The sequence below is a fragment of the Mustela erminea genome, chromosome 10 (genome assembly GCF_009829155.1).
Source record: "Mustela erminea isolate mMusErm1 chromosome 10, mMusErm1.Pri, whole genome shotgun sequence".
Lineage (NCBI taxonomy): Eukaryota > Metazoa > Chordata > Mammalia > Carnivora > Mustelidae > Mustela > Mustela erminea.
This window is the reverse complement of record NC_045623.1, coordinates 31,418,074-31,440,372: the sequence shown is the minus strand read 5'-3', so window position 1 is coordinate 31,440,372 and position 22,299 is coordinate 31,418,074. Positions and strand designations below refer to the sequence as shown.

Genomic DNA, 22,299 nt, shown 5'->3' with positions numbered 1-22,299 from the left:
GGCTCAATTGGTTACGCCTGCCTTCGGCTCAGGTCACGATCCTGGCATCCTGGGATGAGTCCCACATTGGGCTCTCTGCTCAGCAGTCTCCTTCTCCCTCTCTGCTGCTCCCCCTGCTTGTGCTCTCTCTGGCTCTATCGCAAATAAATTTTTAAAATCTTAAAAAAAAAAAAAGGACTCACGATATCAGACTTCTCAACTGTAAACAGAATAGAGCAAGGCCTTCAAAATTCTGAGAAAATATTTCCAACGTACATTTAAAAAATTGAAATTATCTTAAAAAACACTTTAAATACATGGTATGGTTTAATGGATTCCCATGTTGTCATCATCTAGCTATCTGGAAGCAAATGAAAAAGGATTTTTATTTTTATGTTTTTTTTTCTCTTGATAAGTATGATCACATTTATTTTCAATAGATTATATTCTGCCACCAGGAATATTTGAGCATGCCTATTATATCCAGCCTTTGCCAGCATGACCATTACATATTTTTCTCCATCATAATTTACACTATTATTGTGATTTTGTTTCTTTGATTACTGCTGGGATGGTTGAGATTTTCTTTTCTTTTTTTCCAGTATAGTTAACATATAGTATTATATTAGTTTCGGTAAACAACACTTCCATACATTATCCACTGCTTGTCACAAGTGCCCTCCTTAATTCCCATCACCTATTTCACCCATCCCCCCCAACCCCCCGCCCAGTAATCATCAGTTTTTTCTCTATAGTTAAGAGTCTGTTTCTTGGCTTGTTTCTCTCTCTTGAAATACAGTTTAAAAAAAAAAAAAAAAAAGAAATACAGTTTTTAAATAACGTTAGACTATTGAACTAGATGTTTTAGAAAAATATAATATATAATCTTATTCTGTACTTCAGATTATTTTATTCTCAAACATGAATACATAAAATAGTAAAAACAAGCTTATTGTATGATAAAATGTTTCCTTCTAATGAGTGCCTTCTAGTTCTATAACATTTAAAATTTAGATATTAAGTAGACTTGCCATTTTCCAAATATCATTTAAAAGACCCACAAACTACCACAGAGATGATCTCACAGACTATTTAACTCAGTAGGTCACTCTGGAGTCCTTACTTTGGGGAGAATGTTGATGTTAACAGCACCCTTTGACTCCCTAATTCTCTAGACCAATAATTAATAAATTGTGTTATGTACAAGAACCTCCTGGGATTATTTTAAAAATATATAGACTCTTGGGCTCTCCTCTCAGACACCTGGATTCATCAGGCAGGACTCAGGAATCTATTTTAAACAAGCACTCCAGGGAGTTCTGAATAGGATGATCTATAGATCACATTCTGAGAGATCCTGCTCTAAATGGATCATATTTAGGGATTTACTATATTAGGATCATGTTAGGAAAATTTGGTAAGGATAAATAAATTTGAACTCAAGATTTTCTTGTTAATTTATCACTGCCACACTGGACATTGTCATATTTTAAAAATACAATGGTCTGATGTGGATACACAACTAACTTGGGGGGAAAAAGCAAATAAAAATACAAAGAACTATAAGGCAAATAAATATTTTAAGATATGACACCTTCACCATTTAGTTTCAAATCTATTTCTTATGGGGTGTTTCAGGGGATTCATTACTGAGGAACAGCAACCAGTTTTAGACATCTCACCATCTGAGTTTAGATCAAAGTGAGAGAACATATGTTTATAAAACAGAGTCAGAACCTTCTCCTTTTCTCCTATCAAATGTCAACCTTCAAATTCAAACTTTATTCTGAGGATCAGCTTCATATTCAGGTGACAAACTACACCTTTTGAAGGATAACATGCCTAACCTTAGGAGTATAGTTCTAGCTTTAAAACCCTTGATAGAAAAACGATTTTTCTTTTTCTTCTTCTTTTTTCTTAAAGATTTATTTATTTATCTTATAGGAAGGGGGAGTAAAGAGGGAGAGGGAGAGAGAAACTCAAACAGACTCTGTGCTGAGCCCAATGCAGGGCTCAATCTCAAGACCCTGAGATTGGGATCCAGTCAAAGCCAAGAGCCGGCTGCTTAACCAACTATGCCACCCAGGTGCCTTTAAATAGCCTGATATTAAAGAGTCTATTCTGTTTAAAAAAACAGTTTAAAAAAACAGTTTAAAAACAAGCAAAAAAAGGAGAAAAATTTGGAGTTCAGTGATAGATAACACAAAGTTCATTAAACTTATTCTCCCTGCATTTGTGAACATTTGAAAATTTCCATAATAAAAAACATGTACATTAAAAAAACAAGGTCACCAATAAAATCTCTCAAAAATACTTCCAAATTCATGTGTAGCTGACCATTTTGATAAGGAGTTAGACTCACCATAACAAAACCCCCAAATAATCCAATGGAAAAAAAAAAACCCAAAAGATAACTGCTTCCTTTATATTTGAAAGTATTTCTTTTCTGTTTTCTGGTATTATTTTGATATTAGTAGTTTAAAAAATTAGCATCTTAATAAATTTTTATAACATATTTAATACATCAACAGGCATAAATATTTTCATAAACTTTACTACTGTATTGATTGACACACATATATTGGAGTGTATTATTTATAGATAAGTTTTTTCCAAGTTATAATGAATACTTAAAATCAGCACTGTCTGGATGGCTGGTCTAATATATTCTACCACTTCCGTTAGCCTCTGATGATGGTGACTGTTTCTTAATCATTTTTGTATCTTAGAGCTCAGCACTCTGACTGGACAAGAGTGGGCACGTAAGAAATATATATGAACTACAATGAAAAGATAACAGGATTCTTAAGAAAGCCCTCTGGTACTCATTATTCATTTCAGAGGGGAGTGCTAATATACGAGACGCCAATAATGTACTGTTTCTTACCTGATATGGACTGCTTCATCATGTTATGCATGAAGAGACAGAGTAAAGAAATAAAAACATACAGAATTTATTTAAATAATACTTAAAATATGCTGACATACTCATTATAGCTTAAAAAGCTAACAAAATCTTAACCTCTCACGAGCTTCAAAGAGATTGTATTTTAAGATTTCTCTGCATGTATTCAACAATGCTGACCCAAAGAAAGTGTTTAGTAATTAGAAAAAGAAAGTGTTAAGATATTATACAACTTATAAAGAATATAGCACAATAGGTAGTAGAGCTAATAAGAAAACAGGAAACTGTCATGTTCATAGTCTGATGAACGTAGGTTTTGACAGGAAATAGAAGAGTTTCTAACTGCATGATAGTAAAAATCCAAACACTAAAAATTAGTATTAAAACCTATTACAGCTATTTCACATAAAAATTATCAGTAAAATTTGAAAGCAGGGAGAAGAATCTGCAGGAATGAATGTTCTGAAGGCCCAAAGGAATTTATAATCATTAAAGATACACAAGTATTTAAAAATTGTTCATTAGTCTACTTCATTAGCTAAACCTCTAGAGGTTAAGACAGAAGTTTCTTTTGTAAAACAGGGAAATGTTATAGCACTAGAGATTTGTAGCCTTTAAATATAACTTCCTAATAAATAATAGAGAAATCTGTGCTGAGAAATTTGATCATCTGGGCCAGTGTCCATGTGGAGAGAGTGTACATGTTCTCTATGTGATTGCTTTCTTCCAGTAAATTATAAACACTGAGAACTAGACACAACAGGTTATCCTTCCTCAATTTTAATGTGTAGAGGTAATAAAATTAATAATAAACCCTTATAATTATACGAGGTTTTACAGTTAAAAGTGCTTCCATGCATATTATTTCAAGTAGTTAAAAAAATTTCCCCCCATGTGTAACTGGAGGCTGAATTGTACAGACAACTACCACCTTCTGAGATTCAAAAGAATAAGAAGCACTGCCACTGAATATTCTGAAAGACAATCAGTCCACAACAAAGTGGAAAAAAGTCATCCACACACCAAAAAAACCCCTAACCAAATGAACTTTGATCACTACTAGACAGGGTTTAAACCATTTAAGTGAGTCATGTGATACCAAGTGAACTGCAAAACAGATGCAGTAAGTTTCCAAGTCTGAGTCATATCAGATTATAAAAGCTTCTATTTGTACGTTTGGGTTTATATAATCAATCTTTGTAAAACACTGATCACTGTTAAAGCAACATGTCTCTAAGTGATGTATAAGATATAATATTTTAAATAACATTATCCTTTACATGAGAAGATGGACATAAAGTTCAATAATCATAAAGATTTGTATTTCTATGTTCTAGAGGCTTTGCTTTCTTTCTCCAAAGTATAATTGGTAATTTTGATCAAATCCTTACATAATAATTTTAATAATTTTTTCTGTTTGTGAAATGTAAATGTTTGTAAATGTAAAAAGGAAATGATGTGCTAAATTCTCAATTATCATCTTCTTTCAAAAATGAATCGTACACATGACAAAGATTAAAACTAGCCATAAGCACCCAAACCAAAAGATTTCCAGTGAATCAAAACAGGAAACCAATAAAAGCAATCAATTGGAGGTCATGACTTTTCGATCATTGTATTATATATACAGGAGCAAAAATTCAGAGCTAGAATACTCAAAAGTAGATTAAGTTGAAAAGTTTAAGAGTTTTTTTTTTTTTTTTAATAACACAAAATAGACAATGTTGAAAATGGTTCTGGCTTTAAGCTAAGTAAATTATTTTTAAAAACCAGTTAAAGCATTTAAATCTTAAAAACATACAGATTATAAAAAATGTATAAAATGCAATAGTTAAAACGCATGCTTTTAGAAGCAAAGAAAAAATATGTACCCACAATAAGAAGTGAAATAGGTGGAAAGGAAAGTCTGGCACTGAAGATATTTATACTGTGTATTTGTTACCAGAGAAGTAGAGAGGGGGAAGAATTAAGCCATTTACAAAGAACTCTAAGTCTTTCTATAGTGTATACTTAGATTTATCCAGCATACTACGGCAAACAAAATGAAACTGCATCGTACTCTTCCTGGCAGCTGACACATCTTGATAAAATTGAAACCATTAACATTATTTAGAAGGTACTCTAATGTCAATGGTGATGAGGTTAGGAATATGTGAGCTTCTATGTAAATTTATGACCAATTACAGGAAATAAATCACTTCACACTTGTTTCACTCTGTACTTTTAAAGCTACATCAAAGTACATTTCATTTGATTTAACCTTCAGCTGAAGCACTGAAAAAATTCAAATGTTTAGCAAAACATCCTCGTCAAAACGAAGTATTTCTTTTCTATCTGGACTGAACTGTTAAGAGGAATCATTCATCTCTAAAGCTAAGTCATGGGTTTTATCAGTCTATCTAATTACCCAATTTTAATCATTTTCTGATAAGGGACTTATATCTAAAATATATAAATAACTTCTACAAATCAATTATAAGAAGACAACCCAATTACAAAGTGAGCAAAGGATCTGGGTTTGCTCTAAACCCAGATTTCTCTAAAGAAGAGTATTTCTCTAAAGAAGGGTATTTCTCCAAAGAAGATACAGATGGCTAATAAGCATATGACAAGATGCCCAATATGATTAGCCACCAGAAAAACACAAATCAAAACCAAAATGAGATGACCTTCATAGTTTCTAGAGTTGGCTGTCACAAAAAGGAGAGATAATATCAACTATTGGCAAGCATGTGGAGAAACTGGAACCCTCAGACACAGCTGGTAGAAATGTAAAATGGTACAGTAAATGTACCATTGTACATGTAAAATGGCAGTTCTTCAAACGATTAAACATACAGTGACAATATGACCCAGCAATTCCACTAGTAAGTAACATTCAAGACAAATGAAAACATATGGTCACAATGAAATTTGTACATAAATGCTCACATCAGCACCATCTATAAGAGTCAAGAGGTGAAAACAATCCAAATGTCCATCAACCAATAAATGGATAAATACAATGTGGTATACCCATTTGATGGAATATTATCAGGCAATAAAAAGGAATGAAGTACTGATACATGCTACAAATAATGAACCTTGAAAACATGCTAATAAAGAAACCAGTCACAGATGACCACATATTGTATAATTCCATTTACACGAAATGTCCAGAATCAGGAAATCTGTAGAGGCAGAAAGTAGATTAGTGGTTGTCTAGGGCTGTGGGAAGGGAGCTTGTGGGAAATGAGGAATGACTGCTAACGGGAATGGTATTAGCTTTGGAGTGATAAAAACATTCTAAAATTGTGGTAATGGCTGCATAACTCTGTGAATATACTAAAAACCACTGAACTGTACACTTAAAATGGGTGAACTGTATTATATGTGAATTATTTCTCAAACCTGTTTTAAACATATATATGTATAGAAATCAGATAGCCATTTGGTGGGTATATTTCCAATGGAGATATTGCCATATTGAAAATAAATAATTTCCTATTCAGGAAATGTAGAAAATTTAATTGATTTTAAAAAATTCATCAACAATGAGAATCTTCAACATCCAATTTTTTCCTCAACAGAAAAAAGAAGTAGTGGCTACCTTCTCCGGCTTCATTTTAATAGGCAGAAAATATTTGCACTAGAAAGTTTAATGCTTTAGACAGAAGTATTAAGTAAAAGGAGATTAATGCATTGGTAGCATTCAGTTTTTTCCAGAAACTAATTTTAAAAATACATAATATACATATATAGCTACAGACCTACACTCTTTTGTCACTGAACACAAAATGAATTATCAAACAGAAAAGATTAGTATCCCTCTCTTCCTCATTCTGAGGCGCTCATAGGCTGCTTAGTTAAGATTGGGCACTTGTAAACCACATGACCTCATGAATGCTATCTTATCATATCACAGGTTCCTCAGACTGACCACAACAACTTAAATCAGACAGGCAGCAAAGTAGCATGAAGTCTTTGACACATATTATTGGTATGACATTTTAGCTGTCCTGTTCATGGGGAGTGAAAATCTGATTATCTCAAGTCCAACTGCATCTGTGAGATAGGGTCCATAAAAAGCACATGATTTATGGCACTAAAGACTTCCAACCACAATTTAAAATTTTTAGTTTCTGTAAATCTGAGGGAGCTAGTTCATCTTTTATCAGTGCTCCTTTCGTTGACACTTGGTACGTTTGTAGAAGAACACACTTACAAATGTTCCTAGTTTGAAAAACTGTCAATACTATGTTACTGTTTCTTTTAAAAACTAGCATTTTAAAACTGAATTACTGGATGCAAAAGAAAATAAGGTTTTAAAAATGACTGGCTACATTTCAAGATCTTGGCATAGCTGAGGAAACTGGACTTTTGGATTTAAGAATATGTAGCACTAAAAAAAGAGGTGTGAAGTATTGGGTAGCTTGGGTAACAGGAAGAGACTATCTAAATTAAACGGGAAAGATTCAAATTGGCTCTCAAATGCTTTGTTTGGGCCCAGGTCTTAAAGAGAATACAATTCAAAACATAATCAGGGAAGAAGACTCTATTTTATGGATTTCGTCTTATTTGATTAAGAAAGCTTTATCCTCAGCCATCAAATCAATCTCTCTGAATGCTATTTTCGGAACCGCACATGACGAACTGATGAGGCTAAGTCTCTGGTTTCAGAAGCGCCCCTCTCTACTGATCTCCCTGTTGTTTTTATAGCTGCTGCTTCTCTCTCTCCTGAGCTCTTTACTTGCCTCCAGACGTTTGTATATGAAGCCCTCTCTGCCTAAACACTTTTCTACTCTCCTTTTCCTGGCTATCTTCTACTCCTTCTTCGACACAGTTCGGGTAGCCCCACACCCAGAGACTTTTGGACGCATTTCTCATGGTTCTACCACAGCGCTGTCCATATAGACTATTCTCCCTACCAGTCTGAATTCCTTCACAAGTGGGACTATGACTTCTAGATCCCCAGCGCAGGACTGGGGATGGAGCGCACTTTAAAGATTACTTAGCATGACTGCTTTAGGATGCAGTAAATGAGGCAAGGCCTGAGGCATGTGTGGGAGCTAAATGATGTCAAATGCTCACTGACTGAGTGACTGTATGAAGTAAACCGGCATCCTAAGGGCATACAGTTAACCAGTGATAGAACCAGGCCTAGAATCCAGGTCTCCTGACTCTAAGCTCAGTGTTCCAAAACTGATAGTTTCTCAACCATGTGTAGTAAGTTCTTTTTGGAGAACAAAGACACAAAATTCAGAAACAAAACTAAACATCAAATTAAAAAACAAACAAAAATCCAGAACTGTTATTAAGAATTTGATAAATTACACATATATCTACAATTTTTCCTCTCTTCTCCCTTTTATGGATGCGTTTAGAAATACTGGCATGATGATGAAAGGAGAAAGTAAGAGTTAGATGGAGAGTAGGGATAATTAATTAATTTTTGTTTAAAGTAGGCTCCCCAACCAGTGTGGAGCCCAACACAGGGCTTGAACTCATGACCCTGAGATTAACACCTGAGCTGAGATCAAGAGTTGGGAGCTTAACCAACCGAGCCACTCAGGAGCCCCAGGATAATCAGCTTTTAAACAAATGAAACATTTTAAAAATGAGTACACAAGTCTTAAAACTTGAGTATATGAGTAAGGTCACTGGATTTTCAGACTCTAGCTCATTTGGTTGCCCAAATCAGGCTGAATTAAATCTTTAAGCATAACCTATTAGTTTCACTTAAATGTTAACAAGTACTTCTAATACTGTAGTGACATTAAAATCTTACTGGTATCATACATATTGATGAAATGGTTTCTTTAAAAAAATTATATGGTTTATTTTGTGTAGTGTAAGTCAACAGTTAACCATGTAATTCATTGTAGGGGAGAGAGAGAATCTTAAGCAGGATCCACGCCCAGTGTTGAGCCCAATATGGGGCTTGATCTCACAACCCTGGGATCTTGACCTGAGCTGAAATTGAGAGAGGCTTAACTGACTAAGCCACTCAGGTGTCACTGAAATAGTTTGAGCATTTATATCTTATTTTTCTCATATCTAAGACTGAAGAATATGCTATTGGATGGTGTTTTCAGGGGAATGCTAATGGAATAAGTCTCTCCTATCCTTAGTCAATAAAGTCTATTAAAGAACTGCTATAAGCAAACCTGTCACTATAGGTGTTATAGTTACTTCTAGTTCCTTTAAGAAATGCTTATTATTGGGGCATTTAGGTGGTTCAGTTGGTTAAGTGGCTGACTCTTGATTTCAGCTCAGGTCATGATCTCAGGGTCCTGAGATCAAGCCCTGAGTTAGGTTCCATACTCAGCAAGGAGTCTGCTTGAGGATTTTCTCTCTTCTTCTTCCTCTGCCCCTCCCCTCACTTGCCCTTTCCCACTCTCTGTTTCCCTAAAATCAATCAGTCTTTAAAAAAAAAAAAAAAAAAAGATGCTCATTATCTGTCTTTACTTTTCATGATCTAAGTGGTATTTGACATCCAGTTTCCCTTAAGTGGTTTTTAAAATTTTTTAAAAAATATTTTATTTATTTATTTGACAGAGAGATCACAAGTAGGTAGAGAAGCAGGAAGAGAGAGAGAGACGAGGAAGCAGGCTCCCCACCGAGCAGAGAGCCCAATGGGGGGCTCCATCCCAGGACCCTGAGATCAGGGCCCGAGCGGAAAGCAGAGCCTTAACCCACTGAGCCACCCAGGTACCCCATCCCTTAAGTAGTTTTTTATGACTTACATTTCCAATCTAATTGTTGGAACCACTTATTAAGCAATTTATAGATTAGCACTAATAGGCATTGCCTCACCACAATGCATTTGAAAATCTAGCTATTCTTGTTTACTGTAAAGTACTATTTAAAAACTTGCCACTTAGTGGGGTGCCTAGGTGGCTCAGTTGGTTGAGCGTCTGCCTGCGGCTATGGTCATGATCCCAGGGTCCTGGGGAATTGAGTCCTGCATCAGGCTCCCTGCTTGGAGAGGAGACTGCTTCTCCCTTTCCTCCCTGCTCCTACTAGCTTGTGCTCTCTGTCTCTTTCTTTGTGTGTGTGTGTCTCTCTCTCAAATAAATAAAGAAAATCTTAAAACAAAACAAAATCTCCCCCCAAAACAAAAAAAAACTTGCCACTTAGTACCAGAAAACACAGAAGTGCTCAAAGACTAATGGGATTTTAGAAAGAAAAAAGAAAAGAAAAGAAGAGAGGAGGGGAGGGGAGGAGAGTAGGAGAGGGGTAGAAAGGAGGGGAGGGGAGGGAAGGGGAGGGAAAAGGAAGAACAGAAAAAAAAAAAAAAAGGAAAAGAAAAGAGAAAGAGAGAGAGAGATGTTTGAAAGACTTTCCACTGGTCAAATTCAGGACAATCTGATTACCAAGAGAACTGACTGAATCCAGGAGTTCATAGTACTGTGAACTGATAGTGATCATCCTACTGTGTTAGGATTTTTGAAAGACTCTTAGAAATATAAGGCTGACTAAGGCATAGTCTTTGCCTCAAGGAACTCACAGTTTAGCCTGTCCCTAAGCATCAAGGACAGTATAACAACCCTTAATTAAAATAAGCAAAATTGGGGCGCCTGGGTGGCTCAGTGGGTTAAAGCCTCTTGCCTTCAGCTTGGGTCATGGTCCCAGGGTCCTGGGATCGAGCCCCAAATTAGGCTCTCTGCTCAGCGGGGAGCCTGCTTCCTCCTCTCTTTCTCTCTGCCTGCCTCTGCCTACTTGTGATCTCTGTCTGTCAAATAAATAAATAAAATATTTAAAAAAATAAAAAAATTTAAAAAATAAAACAAGCAAAATTATGTGCTGTTGTTATCTCCCATTTCTGAACTATTAAGTACTCACTATCAATATCAACCATATAGTCTTTGTTAAATTAAGTGTTCCACTTTCCCCCAGCAGATTGTAAATTCCTTGAGAGTAAGACTATACTGTACTTTGCATAGCACAATATCAGAAAAATAGCCCATAGTCTCTTAATAGTCTCTTAAAGTTATTTATTTTGTCCTTCAGTTCTGAGTACCAGATTCAAATCCCTCATTTCTTTTTTTTTTTTTTTTAAGATTTTATTTATTCATTTGACACAGAGAGATCACAAGTAGGCAGAGAGGCAGGCAGAGAGAGAGAGAGGAGGAAGCAGGCTCCCCGCAGAGCAGAGAACCCAATGCGGGACTCGATCCCAGGACCCTGAGATCAAGACCTGAGCCGAAGGCAGCGGCTTAACCCACTGAGCCACCCAGGCGCCCAAATCCCTCATTTCTGATTGATTCTATAGTCTCTAATTTGGCTGCTCACCCAGATTTTATCCTAAAACTCTCTTAAGGCTTATCCTTCCGTAGTCAATGCCCCGAAGAGGCTTCTTTCCTGGGTATCTCATCCTCTCTAGGGTCTAATTCCTTCTCTTACCTTGTTTTTTACTTTTAATTTCCCATTTTTAAGTGATTTCATTATCTCACCTTACCCTCTTCTACTGGACCTTTTTTGTCATGTTCTGAGGATTCAACTCTAGTTCTTCAATGAATTTATCATCATCAGAAACACCTATTTTCATCAGCAAATTTAAACATCTTTTTTGACCTATAGTAGGAATAGGATACATACAAAGAGGCATATAATTGGGTCAAACACTGCCCCTCTTCTATGAATATAGCATAAAACTGGAATGTGGTCTAAAAGTCTTAAATAAAAAGTAGCGTATCCTGTGTGGTGTTATTATAGTTTTTCCTCTGTGTTTGATATTCTTTTTGGAGGCAAAGAATGAATGGAAAGATATACAGTCTTGGAGATTTTAAGAAATTAACCTAGAAACAACTGCTGGAAGTTTGGTTACAAGTTAAATAATAAACTCCTGTAGCAGAATGTATTGAATAGCTGAGCTAATTTATGTCCTTGGGTAAGCTTGTATTTCTTAAATAATAAGTATATCTAAAATGGGGTAACTATTTTTATATAGTTCTATGTTTCTGGGAATGTCAAATTTGGCTAGAAAATCTCAGTTGCCTCTGTTTTCAGAAAATCAACTAATATTTAAAAGTTAAGATTTTAGTAGCACCTACTGGAAACTGAAGTAGAATCTCTAGGGTCAAGTCACACCAATTCCCCAGTTTCAGATGGAAGAGAAATCTAGAACCTGATGCTGAAGAAAAGTAAAGAATACTAGGTGGTAGCAGAGTTCTACTAAGTAGACGTTAGGTTCCCATCTGAGAGAAGTAATTAATTTAATTTAATTCACTACATCTAACGTGTGACAATTAAATGGGTCGGCAGGACTGTGGGAGGACAGTGGGATGTAGCAGATCAAAAGTCAGGATGCCTGGGCAGTAGTTCTGGCTCTGCCACCAACTAGCTGTGTCACTTTGGGTAAGTCCTGTAACGCTTATGCCCTCAGCTTCCTCATTTATCAAGTGAAAAACCAGATAAACTTTAAGAACACACCTGGCTTTAAAAAATGTGAATCTGAAATCTCAGCTTTATGTCTTCTACACAGTAATATTATTGCAGACATTAAATATTATACACTGTACAGTTTTTTAATCTTATGACTTCAAATAAGATAAAATATCTGAGATTAAACGGCACATATAAAAGGAATAGGAATAACAAAACCAATTTAAAGAAGTCATTAAGAATGAATTTTTAGGGGTGCCTGGGTGGCTCAGTAGATTGTCTGTCTGCCTTCAGCTCAGGTCATGGTCTCGGTCCTGGGATCGAGCCTCGCATCAGGCTCCCTGCTCAGCCTGCGTCCCCACCTCCCTCTGCTTGCTGCTCTGCCTACTTGTGCTTGCTCTCTACCTCTCTTGAATAAATAAAGTCTTAAAAAATAAAATTAAAAAAAAGAATGAATTTTTAATAGGAAGTTAAATGGAGGTTTTAAGATTTAAAAATAGTGCTAAACATTTTTTAAAAGATTTTATTCATTTATTTGCAAGGCAATGCACAAGTAAGGGGGAGTGTAGCAGGCTCCCAACTGAGCAGGGAGCCTGACACAGGACTCGATCCCAGGACCCTGGGATCATGACCTGAGCAAGAAGGCAGATACTTAAATGACTGAGCCACCCAGGTGGCCAGAACTAAACAGTTAATTTAAAGAGCCTTAAAGCAATTTTCAGAGGAGTACAAACACAATCTCTCATTATCTACATAAGACCTTCAGCAGTAAAAAAAAAAAACAACCCAATTTTCCTACAGAAAGGCTTGTGTGAGCTCCTGCATGATATTTTATATTGCTTTAACTAGAGAAAAAACAAATTTAAGGGAATACGTTCTTTTATTAAAAAGTTGCCACACTGGGGGGTGCCTGGGTGGTTCAGTGGGTTAAGCCTCTGCCTTCGGCTCAGGTTATGATCTCAGGGTCCTGGGATTTGAGCCCTGCATCGGGCTTTCTGCTCAGTGGGGAGACTGCTTCCCTCTCTCCCTCTGTCAGCCTCTCTGTCTACTTGTGATCTCTTCTCTGTGTCAAATAAATAAATAAAATCTTAAAAAAAAATTGCCACACTGGGAAACTGGGCACTTTTTACTGTAACAATATGCATGAAAGCTTATAACTTCCATCTATGGAAATTTTTTTAAACAATAATTCTAAAACTAAGATTCAGTCATCAACAGAATACTGTATTTATTCCTTATTTCTTCCTCCATCAGTATACTGTTGCTATCAATACAGTTTATAAAAATGTCATTCTTATCCTCTGTAAACTAGGTAATATCCTTGGAGTTTTGCAAGATTTAAAAGGAAATAAAGACTGGTAGGAACAGGCAATACAGAATAAGCATATAGTTAAACAAAAATATTATTATTCAGTTTGAAATAAAGAGGAAAAAAAAAGCTGCCAATAATTACAGCGAATTACTAAGTTCCTTTCTACCTTTGATATTCTGATTTTAATGCCTAGATGAAGATCCATGTTAAATTTGATCAACGTTAAATGAGCCTTTAAGCTTCTTTATTAAAAGTTTGGGGGGGCACCTGGGTGGCTCAGTGGGTTAAAGCCTCTGCCTTCGGCTCAGGTCATGATCTCAGGGTCCTGGGATCGAGTCCCGCATCGGGCTCTCTGCTCAGTAGGGAGCCTGCTTCCTCCTCTCTCTCTCTGCCTGCCTCTCTGCCTACTTGTGAACTGTCTCTGTCAAATAAATAAATAAAATATTAAAAAAAAAAAAAAGTTTGGGGCGCCTGGGTGGCTCAGTGGGTTAAAGCATTGCCTTGACTCAGGTCATGATCCTGGGATTAAGCCTGCCTGGAGCTCTGCTTCTCCCTTTCTTCCCTGCTCATGCTCCCTCTTGCTGTCTCTGTCTCTCTCTCTCTCAAATAAATAAATAAAATCTTTAAAAAATAAATAAATTCAAGTTCAAGTGATTTTATTAACTACTTTTAAACTGGGAATGTAGAGCAAGGAAAAAAAGATACACAGTTACAAAAGGGTAGTCTGTCATTTGATTATAAAAGCTCCTCATTTCAAAAATTCTAGTTTTGGGGCTCCTGGATGGCTCAGTTGGTTAAGCCTCTGCCTTTGGCTCAGGTCATGGTCCCAGGGTCCTGGGATCGAGCCCCACATTGGGCTGCCTGCTCGGAGGGAAGCCTGTTTCTTCCTCTCTCCCACTCCCTGTTCTTGTGTTCTCTCTCTTGCTGTCAAATAAATAAATAAATAAATAAATAAAATCTTAAAAAAAAATTTCTAGTTTAATAAGGGAGTATACACATTAAGCATATTAATAATGGACAGGACATTCAAAATACTTTCTGGTAGATACTTTACTAAATCTATAGCTCAAGCATGAACAGTTATCAGAACTGAAAAAAGATTTCTCACATATAAACATTTTCTAAGGCATACTTCAGAATGGGCATTCTTTAGATTTCCTTTTATTTACTCAAACTCCTAATTTTGTACTTGGCTGGTAGAAATAAAAGATTCTTGTAACATACGGTAACTTCAAAGACTATCTCCTTAACAAAAAAGACAGGATGACAAAAGCCCTGGGTACTGGGAATGAGCACAGAAGCTATCCTTTAAATGAAAGTTGGCTTCATCTACCTGGGTTGTATGTTATTTATAGCATCCTATAATCGTGTTTTACATAGTTTTGTTTCTGGCCAACTTTGTCCTGAAATAGCTTATATTTCTTCAAGTTCTTCAGGAAGGGGGTCTCAGTAATTGTTCAGTGACAGACAATTCCTTCTGTCAAGTTCTTTCATAAATCATCCATCATTCTCTAATAAACGGTAAAAAAAAAAACAACACAACGCTGAAGATATCTTTCTTAATATATTCATTCTTTAAGAGGATCAGAGAAGTTTATAATTTAATTAAAATAACTACGTTGAAATACTCTCTTCTTGAAGTCTCCTTTCTGGGGCTCCTGTATCTACAGTCGCCAGTTTCCCTCTCATCTCACTGGTAGTTTTGATCTCCTTTATTGGCTCTCTTGATCTGATAGGTCAGGAGTACCACAGACTTGCTCCTAGAACCCCTTCCCTTCACCTATGAATAACATTTATAGGCCAATAACTACTATACCTGTTTTTAGCCCCAATATCTATTTAGATCATACATACCCACTGCCCACTCCATATTTTCATTTTAATGTTTAATAGCAATCTTAATTTTAACATAAACAAAACAGAGGTCTTGATAGTCTACCCTTCCCAACCTCAGTAAATGTAACCAACCAATCATTCAGATGTCAAGTAAAAAAAATCTCTGGAGTCATTGACTGTTTTATCTTATGTCTCTCATACAATCCATCAGCAAGTTCTCAACCTCAAAAACCTAGCTTTTAATACATTCCACTTCTCCCATTCTTCTAAGGATGTGGCTAACATTTCCACTTCTCTCATCCTTCTAAGCCACCTTTGCTCTTACCTAGACTATATTAACAGCCTCCATTTCCCTGTTTCTATTCTTGCTCTCTTACAATCGATTCACCATACAGCAGGCAGGGCAAATCAGATCACATCACTCTGCTTAAAACCATCCAAAGGCTTCCCACTGAATCAAGAATAAAACAGTCTATTTATCCTGGCTTATAAAGCGCTATTTAGGAGTTGATTTCAACTACCTCTTGAATCTTATCTCATACCATTTTCTTCCCCACCCTCCACTACACTCAAGCCACATTTTAGTATGATTTCTCACGAAGTCCACTACATTTCCCTCAAGGTCTTTGTACTAGTTGTTTCTTCTGCCTGGAGCGTTCTTTCCACTGATTTTCTGCACATCAGGAAGCTTCTTTGCATTCCTATCACAGCTTTTACATTACCCTACTAGCAAAGTCTTTTGAAATTACATTTTGAAATTACATTACATTCCTATAGTTTTCTTTACTCTGTCTCACAAAATTGTAGTTTGCTATTTTGCATCATTTACAAACTTGCTTCATTATGTCTCGAACAAGGGAGGGTATTTATTAATGAACAAAAATGCTCTAAAGATTTTTTCTTTCTTTTTAAAAATAGCATGGAGGACAAGGGGAGATGGAGAGGAGAAGGGAGTTGAGGGAAATTGGAAGGGGAGGTGAACCATGAGAGACTATGGACCCTGAAAAACAACCTGAGGGTTTTGAAGGGGGGAGGGGGAGGGGTGGGAGGTTGGGGGAGCCAGGTGGTGGGTATTGGGGAGGGCACAGATTGCATGGAGCACTGGGTGTGGTGCAAAAACAATGAATACTGTTAGGCTGGAAAAAAAATAAATTAAAAAAAAAAAGATATGGTTTGTTTTGTTTGCCTTCATATTCTAAGTTTAGTAACTTGCAGTCAAATGAAAGTCCTGCTTCGAGCTTCTGCTACTTACTGATAGGTGTCTGTGGACATGTTATTTGGCCTCTCTGAGACTATATATAAAATGGGAATAATAATTTTCACAAGATAATTGTGAAGATTAAAATAATCATCCAAAGTATTTACACCCAGTCTAGCAACTACCACTAGCAAGCTTAATGAAAAAAGGGAAAACTTGCTCTATGTATAAAACTTATTAAGCAAATATGACTAGAATTAATTTTTTGAGATTGTAAGGACATAAAGCACATTAAAACTATTATGACACAAAAATTCAGCAAAGCAGGTGTGCCTGGGTGGCTCAGTCATTATTAAGCAATTGCCTTCAGCTCATCCCAGGTTCCTGGGATTGAGCCTGCATCAGGCTCCCAGCTCAGCGGGAGGCCTGCTTTCCCTCTCCGACTTCCCCTCTTATGTTTCTGCTGTCGCTGTCTCTCTCTCTGTGTCAAACAAATATATAAACTCTTTAAAAAAAAAAAAAATTCAGCAAAGCTGTTTAATACCAAAAGATTTAATTTTTTGCATGTGAATTATCTTTAGACTGGAATAAATTTACCTATTCCTACGTCCACCAGAATATATCACATCAAGAACAAGTAAAAACACAATTTATATTTGAAAATGTATTCAGATCAGCTGTTTAGTATACATTTTCCTATACAATAGTACTGTAAAAGGCAGCAAGGCTCCAAAGGGCCCAGAGAACCCCAGTCAACTGGTAATAAAGAGTTGGGTGAACAATAAGATTATACTTCTCAGTATGTCTATACCTACATGAGTCCTGAGTATATTTCTTTTAGTTTCTAAATGAGAATAATTTTCTACCTTCTTCTATTTCCCTTTCCTGGCATTTAGAAAATATTCTTTGTCTTCAGTGGTCAGTAGCCATAAGAAGACAGACCCATGTTGCAAAAGTACATGGCTTATTCATTCCTGGAACCTACAATTTTGGTTTATGTATCTGACTTATATGTTCCTGATGCTCAATCTGTGTGACAAATTTCTTCTCATTTTTCAAAACCCAACCCAGATGCTGTTACCATTTTATTGCTATATGTTTCAAAGGAGGCATAGCATATGGTAGTTAAGTGCATGAACGGGCTTGGAGTCCTATAGTCTGAACTAACCTCCTACTTCTTTTTTTTTTTTTTTTTTTTAAGATTTTATTTATTTATTTGACAGACAGAGATCACAAGAAGGCAGAGAGGCAGGCAGAGAGAGAGGAGGAAGCAGGCTCCTTGTGGAGCAGAGAGCCCGACGTGGGGCTCGATCCCAGGACTCTGGGATCATGACCCGAGCCGAAGGCAGAGGCTTTAACCCACTGAGCCACCCAGGCACCCCTAATCTCCTACTTCTATCACTAACTACTGAAAGACCATATTTAATACCCCAGAACCTTAGTTTTATTACATGCAAAACACAAATAATGACGATGCTTCCTATTTCATAGGAATGTCGTGAAGAAGCGATATAAATATAACATTTAGGACAGTTTCTGGTACAGAGCAACTATTAAATGAATGATAACTGCTATAATGCAGTATTTTTCATTATGTACTATAATTTATTTGAATACTGATCTCTGTTGTTAGGCTGTGAGCCCCTTGGGGGATAGGAGTTGTGTTTCAGTCTGTATCTTTAGTTCTAAACACAGCGCCTAGTAGGTGATATAATGATAGATGGTTGGGAGGGCAGGAGGTGGGGAAGATGGAATAAGGAAAGACTTGAACTGGGATCCAAGTTCTTTTCTATGTATGCCATGAGGACAGGATGTACAGAGAGAGGAAGATTTAACCAAGGCTCTTGCCAGATCTGGGGCAGCAAGCATTTCTACAGTGGCTTCTAGGAGGGTCTCAGCAGGGTGTAAGAGGCTCCAAGTTAAAACATCCTTATGTGAAGCAGGTAAAATTAAGAGCATTATTAGCTAGGTGGTGACAGTAGGAACTTCTGGGGTCAGAAGTCAGAGCAGTCGGATGGATCACGGTACACTGCAGTAAGTGAAGGTAAATCTCCATTTGCAACGCTGACAGGGAGGGAGAGGAAGCTCTGGGTGCTAGGTCAATTGCAGAATTCACTTCTAATGTTTCAGGGAGGAACAACACAGTTAAAATATTGTCATTAAGTGCCATTCTTTAGATTTTTAAATATTGGTGACATGTGTTCTAATCTAATGTCTGTAAACAGCACAGAAAAGGATAGGCCGGGGCGCCTGGGTGGCTCAGTGGATTAAGCCGCTGCCTTCGGCTCAGGTCATGATCTCAGGGTCCTGGGATCGAGTCCCGCATCGGGCTCTCTGCTCGGCAGGGAGCCTGCTTCCCTCTCTCTCTCTCTCTGCCTGCCTCTCCATCTACTTGTGATTTCTCTCTGTCAAATAAATAAATAAAATCTTTAAAAAAAAAAAAAAGGATAGGCCAAACTCGATTCAATCCTGCCTCAACCATTTACTACTTGTATAACCAGGGCAAGTTACTTAATTATTGTGACTCTGTTTTCCTATTTATTCAACTGAGAATACTACCATCATGTGGGAATATGATGAGGGTTAGTAATAGTATATGTGAAGTATCTGACATAATGCCTGACCAATAGAGGGTCTTCAATAAACAGTAACTACTATTGTTCTATTATAGACCTGCAAAGTTTCTCTCAACATTTCCTTCAACATTTTAAGAAGTATAATAGAGTGACTACTAAACAGTCACATGTTCACATATAACCTTAATATCTGAAAGTTAATTTTTTGTTGAAAGCTAAAGACTCTGGCAAATTCTAACACAGAGGGCAAAAGTTAAGTTGGAGAGATTAGACTGTCTTTGGTTATGGGCTTTTTTCTTCAGTGTGAAGTGCTATAGCACAAGAACGAAAATCACTAGAATAAGAAAGTGATACTTTATGTAACCCTCTTAAGAAGCTGGTCTAACCAATAGTATATGGATAGTTAGTGCACTTACAACCATTATCTTGGTTTAAAATTTCATTTGTTTTCACTTAACCTTTCTTTAGTTGTAAAACTTTGAAACAGGTCAATGTACTAAAACCTGCTCTGAAAACATAATGAATAGCAACCCCTAACTGAAGACCTATAATGATTTCATTTTATCTAGTAAATTTAATCTTGTCTAGCTTTGAAGATTCACCATAAGCTGGTTCTATTCACTCTGCCCTCACTTCCCACCACCTAATCACATTAATTTTTAATCGAGTCTGGCCTCTAAATCCCATACCCACGCTGGCTTACTCTCACCTCTGCACTCTTGTGTGGTCCCCAGCTGCACTGTACTTACCCTCTTTTCTACACATTTTCTCACTGGGGCCTACTTAAGCCCAGGACCTGCGTACTTTGAATAACACAATTAGCATCTCATCACAAACTGTTCTAGTTTTTACTTTACACAATCTAGCCCTTGACTTTAACAGTAGAAAATTCTATTCAGTTAATTTTCTTTCCATGTTCATGCAACAGAAAAGATTACTTTCACAGCCCATACTACAGAAGTGACATTAGAGTGAGACCTCTCATAAACCATTTTCTGACAGTCCTGATGAGGAGATTATCCTTATTTTTAGTTAAGGTACATGACAGGCAAAATTAATGTTGGCTGATTTTTAGATGAGTCTTGGAAATAAGGTCAATCCCCATACAATTTTCTTAATTCAGCAACATTAAAGCTTCCTAATCACTCTAAGTCAAAATTATAAAGGGAAGATGGCTTTATTGTAGTCAAAAATTCCTTTGAGAAAAGCTTTTGAACACAAGGAATAATTCCTAGGGTTCTCAAAACAATAAGAATTTCTAGAACATCTTATTTATAATTTGTTCTTTTACACATGGTTATTAGATCAGAACAGATTATAAAAACTGCACACAAATAAGTAAAGATTATACATAATCCTGAATCCCTTAAATGCTATCATGGTTGAAAAATCACAGGAATGACCCCCAAAATTTCAGGATAAGTCACATTAAACCATATTTAAGATTTATCATTTTTGTTACTGTTTTGTTTCTCCATTCAGAACTTAACTTAGATTGACTATCTCTGGGAGGTATTACCCAAAACACCCAGCTTTAACTGAAGGGTGTAATACCAGGAAAGAGTAATGTCCAAACTTTTTCCTTTGAGGTTTAAATTAATTTAGGGGTCAAAATGAGTTTCTTTCTTAACAAATGAGGTTGTATTACCCACTCAAATCTTATCATTGTGAATAAACCTTATTGTACAAATAATTCAAGATAAGAAACATGCTTTTATATTAATGTTTGGATAAGTTCTTATCATTAGAAAATAATAAAGGACAAGGAAACTGACCTAGAACCACATTAACAAAAAGTATCTCTCTAATCAAACACATTAATTTGAATTACTTGGAGTACTTAATAATTATAGTATTTGTCAATTTCATGAGTTGAATCTCACAGATTCAAGGTAGTGCCAGTTTAAAAAGTGTTTAGATACTAAGAAATCTGTTAACTGATATTAGGCAAGTATCCTTTTTTGCAATCTCAGTAATACCACCGTAAGGGAATAAGAAGACAAGAGTAAAAAGACTTCCCTCTATCTACAACGGTGAATAACACAAACCTATTTTAAAAGTATAAAGAAAACTTAAGTTTAATTGAAGTAACTTAATGACACCTGGACAAACTATCAAAGATTTTTAGATCACAATAAAAAAAAATTTGCTGTGCAAATATTAATTGAGCATTTTTAGATCATGAAAAGGTTTGAGGAAAATTAATTCTCAATATTGGAATAGAACAATTCTTACTAAAGACAAATTTCTAAAATATTATTTAATTATAATCAGTGATCTACAGATAATATTTATCATAAAAGAGTCAGTCATAACCAGTAATAAACCAGTAATACAGTGTTGTTACAATACAGAGGAAGGAAGAAAGAAATATGTGAAGATCAAAATTTATCACTTACCTCATGATTCAGCTCTGCTATCTGATCTTTCAGTTCCCTAATATACTGGTTAGAATCAGACTTGTTAAGCTGTCCTTGAAGCTTTCCTTCTTCTTTCTGTTTTGTGACAATAAAACAAACCAAAAACAAAAGACAAATTTCACAGCATGTACTCAAATATTTGAAGATAGAGGACAGGATAAGGGCATATCCTTTAAATGGCTAAATTCTGAAATAATCTGTTCTCAAACTATCTCTGGAAAGTAATTTATAGTAAACTATACCAAGTACTTCTAAATAATGCTTAGTGGAAGCTGTTTACAACACATACAACTTATAAAATGTACTTCTGGAGACACTCCTAGAAACCAACAATTGAATGAGTCTAGAGTGAAAAAACTACCCTAGAATTTCAAAGGCATTCTAGTTACCTTGAGCACAAAAGATTTTCTATCCATACCATAAGGGATTCAACGTCTAGTTGAGAAGGTAGTAAGCTTCCCACAGCTACACTGGGAATCAGCTTTTGCTTGGTGAACACAGAAGAGAAAAAAGAAAGGTTCTGCAAACCACTCTTAAAAGGGGAAGGAGAGCTCTGAATCTCTTCTATTTAATTAACATAGGAATGTATATTGGGAGTCCTAGATATAGCTAATTAAAAGGTGTTCCAATACTAACAGCTAGATCCAGAACCATAGTGTGATCATTTTCCAGGCATACAGATTGGGAGGGAAGAAGCTGCCTTTTCC

General features: G+C 36.2%; 1 protein-coding gene across 11 annotated transcripts in view; it reads right to left on the bottom strand.

Annotated features, from left to right (window-relative positions):
• Positions 1–22,299, bottom strand: part of EVI5 (ecotropic viral integration site 5) — a 207,896-nt gene that overhangs the window by 8,156 nt on the left and 177,441 nt on the right. For 9 of the 11 annotated variants that reach the window (XM_032361241.1, XM_032361249.1, XM_032361243.1 and 6 more), the window contains one exon: positions 21,572–21,667. In XM_032361241.1, coding sequence (XP_032217132.1) covers positions 21,572–21,667 — 96 coding nt within the window. Of the gene's footprint in view, positions 1–2,866; positions 2,880–21,571; positions 21,668–22,299 lie in introns of all 11 variants that reach the window. The other 2 variants (XM_032361250.1, XM_032361251.1) reach the window with 2 other exon arrangements.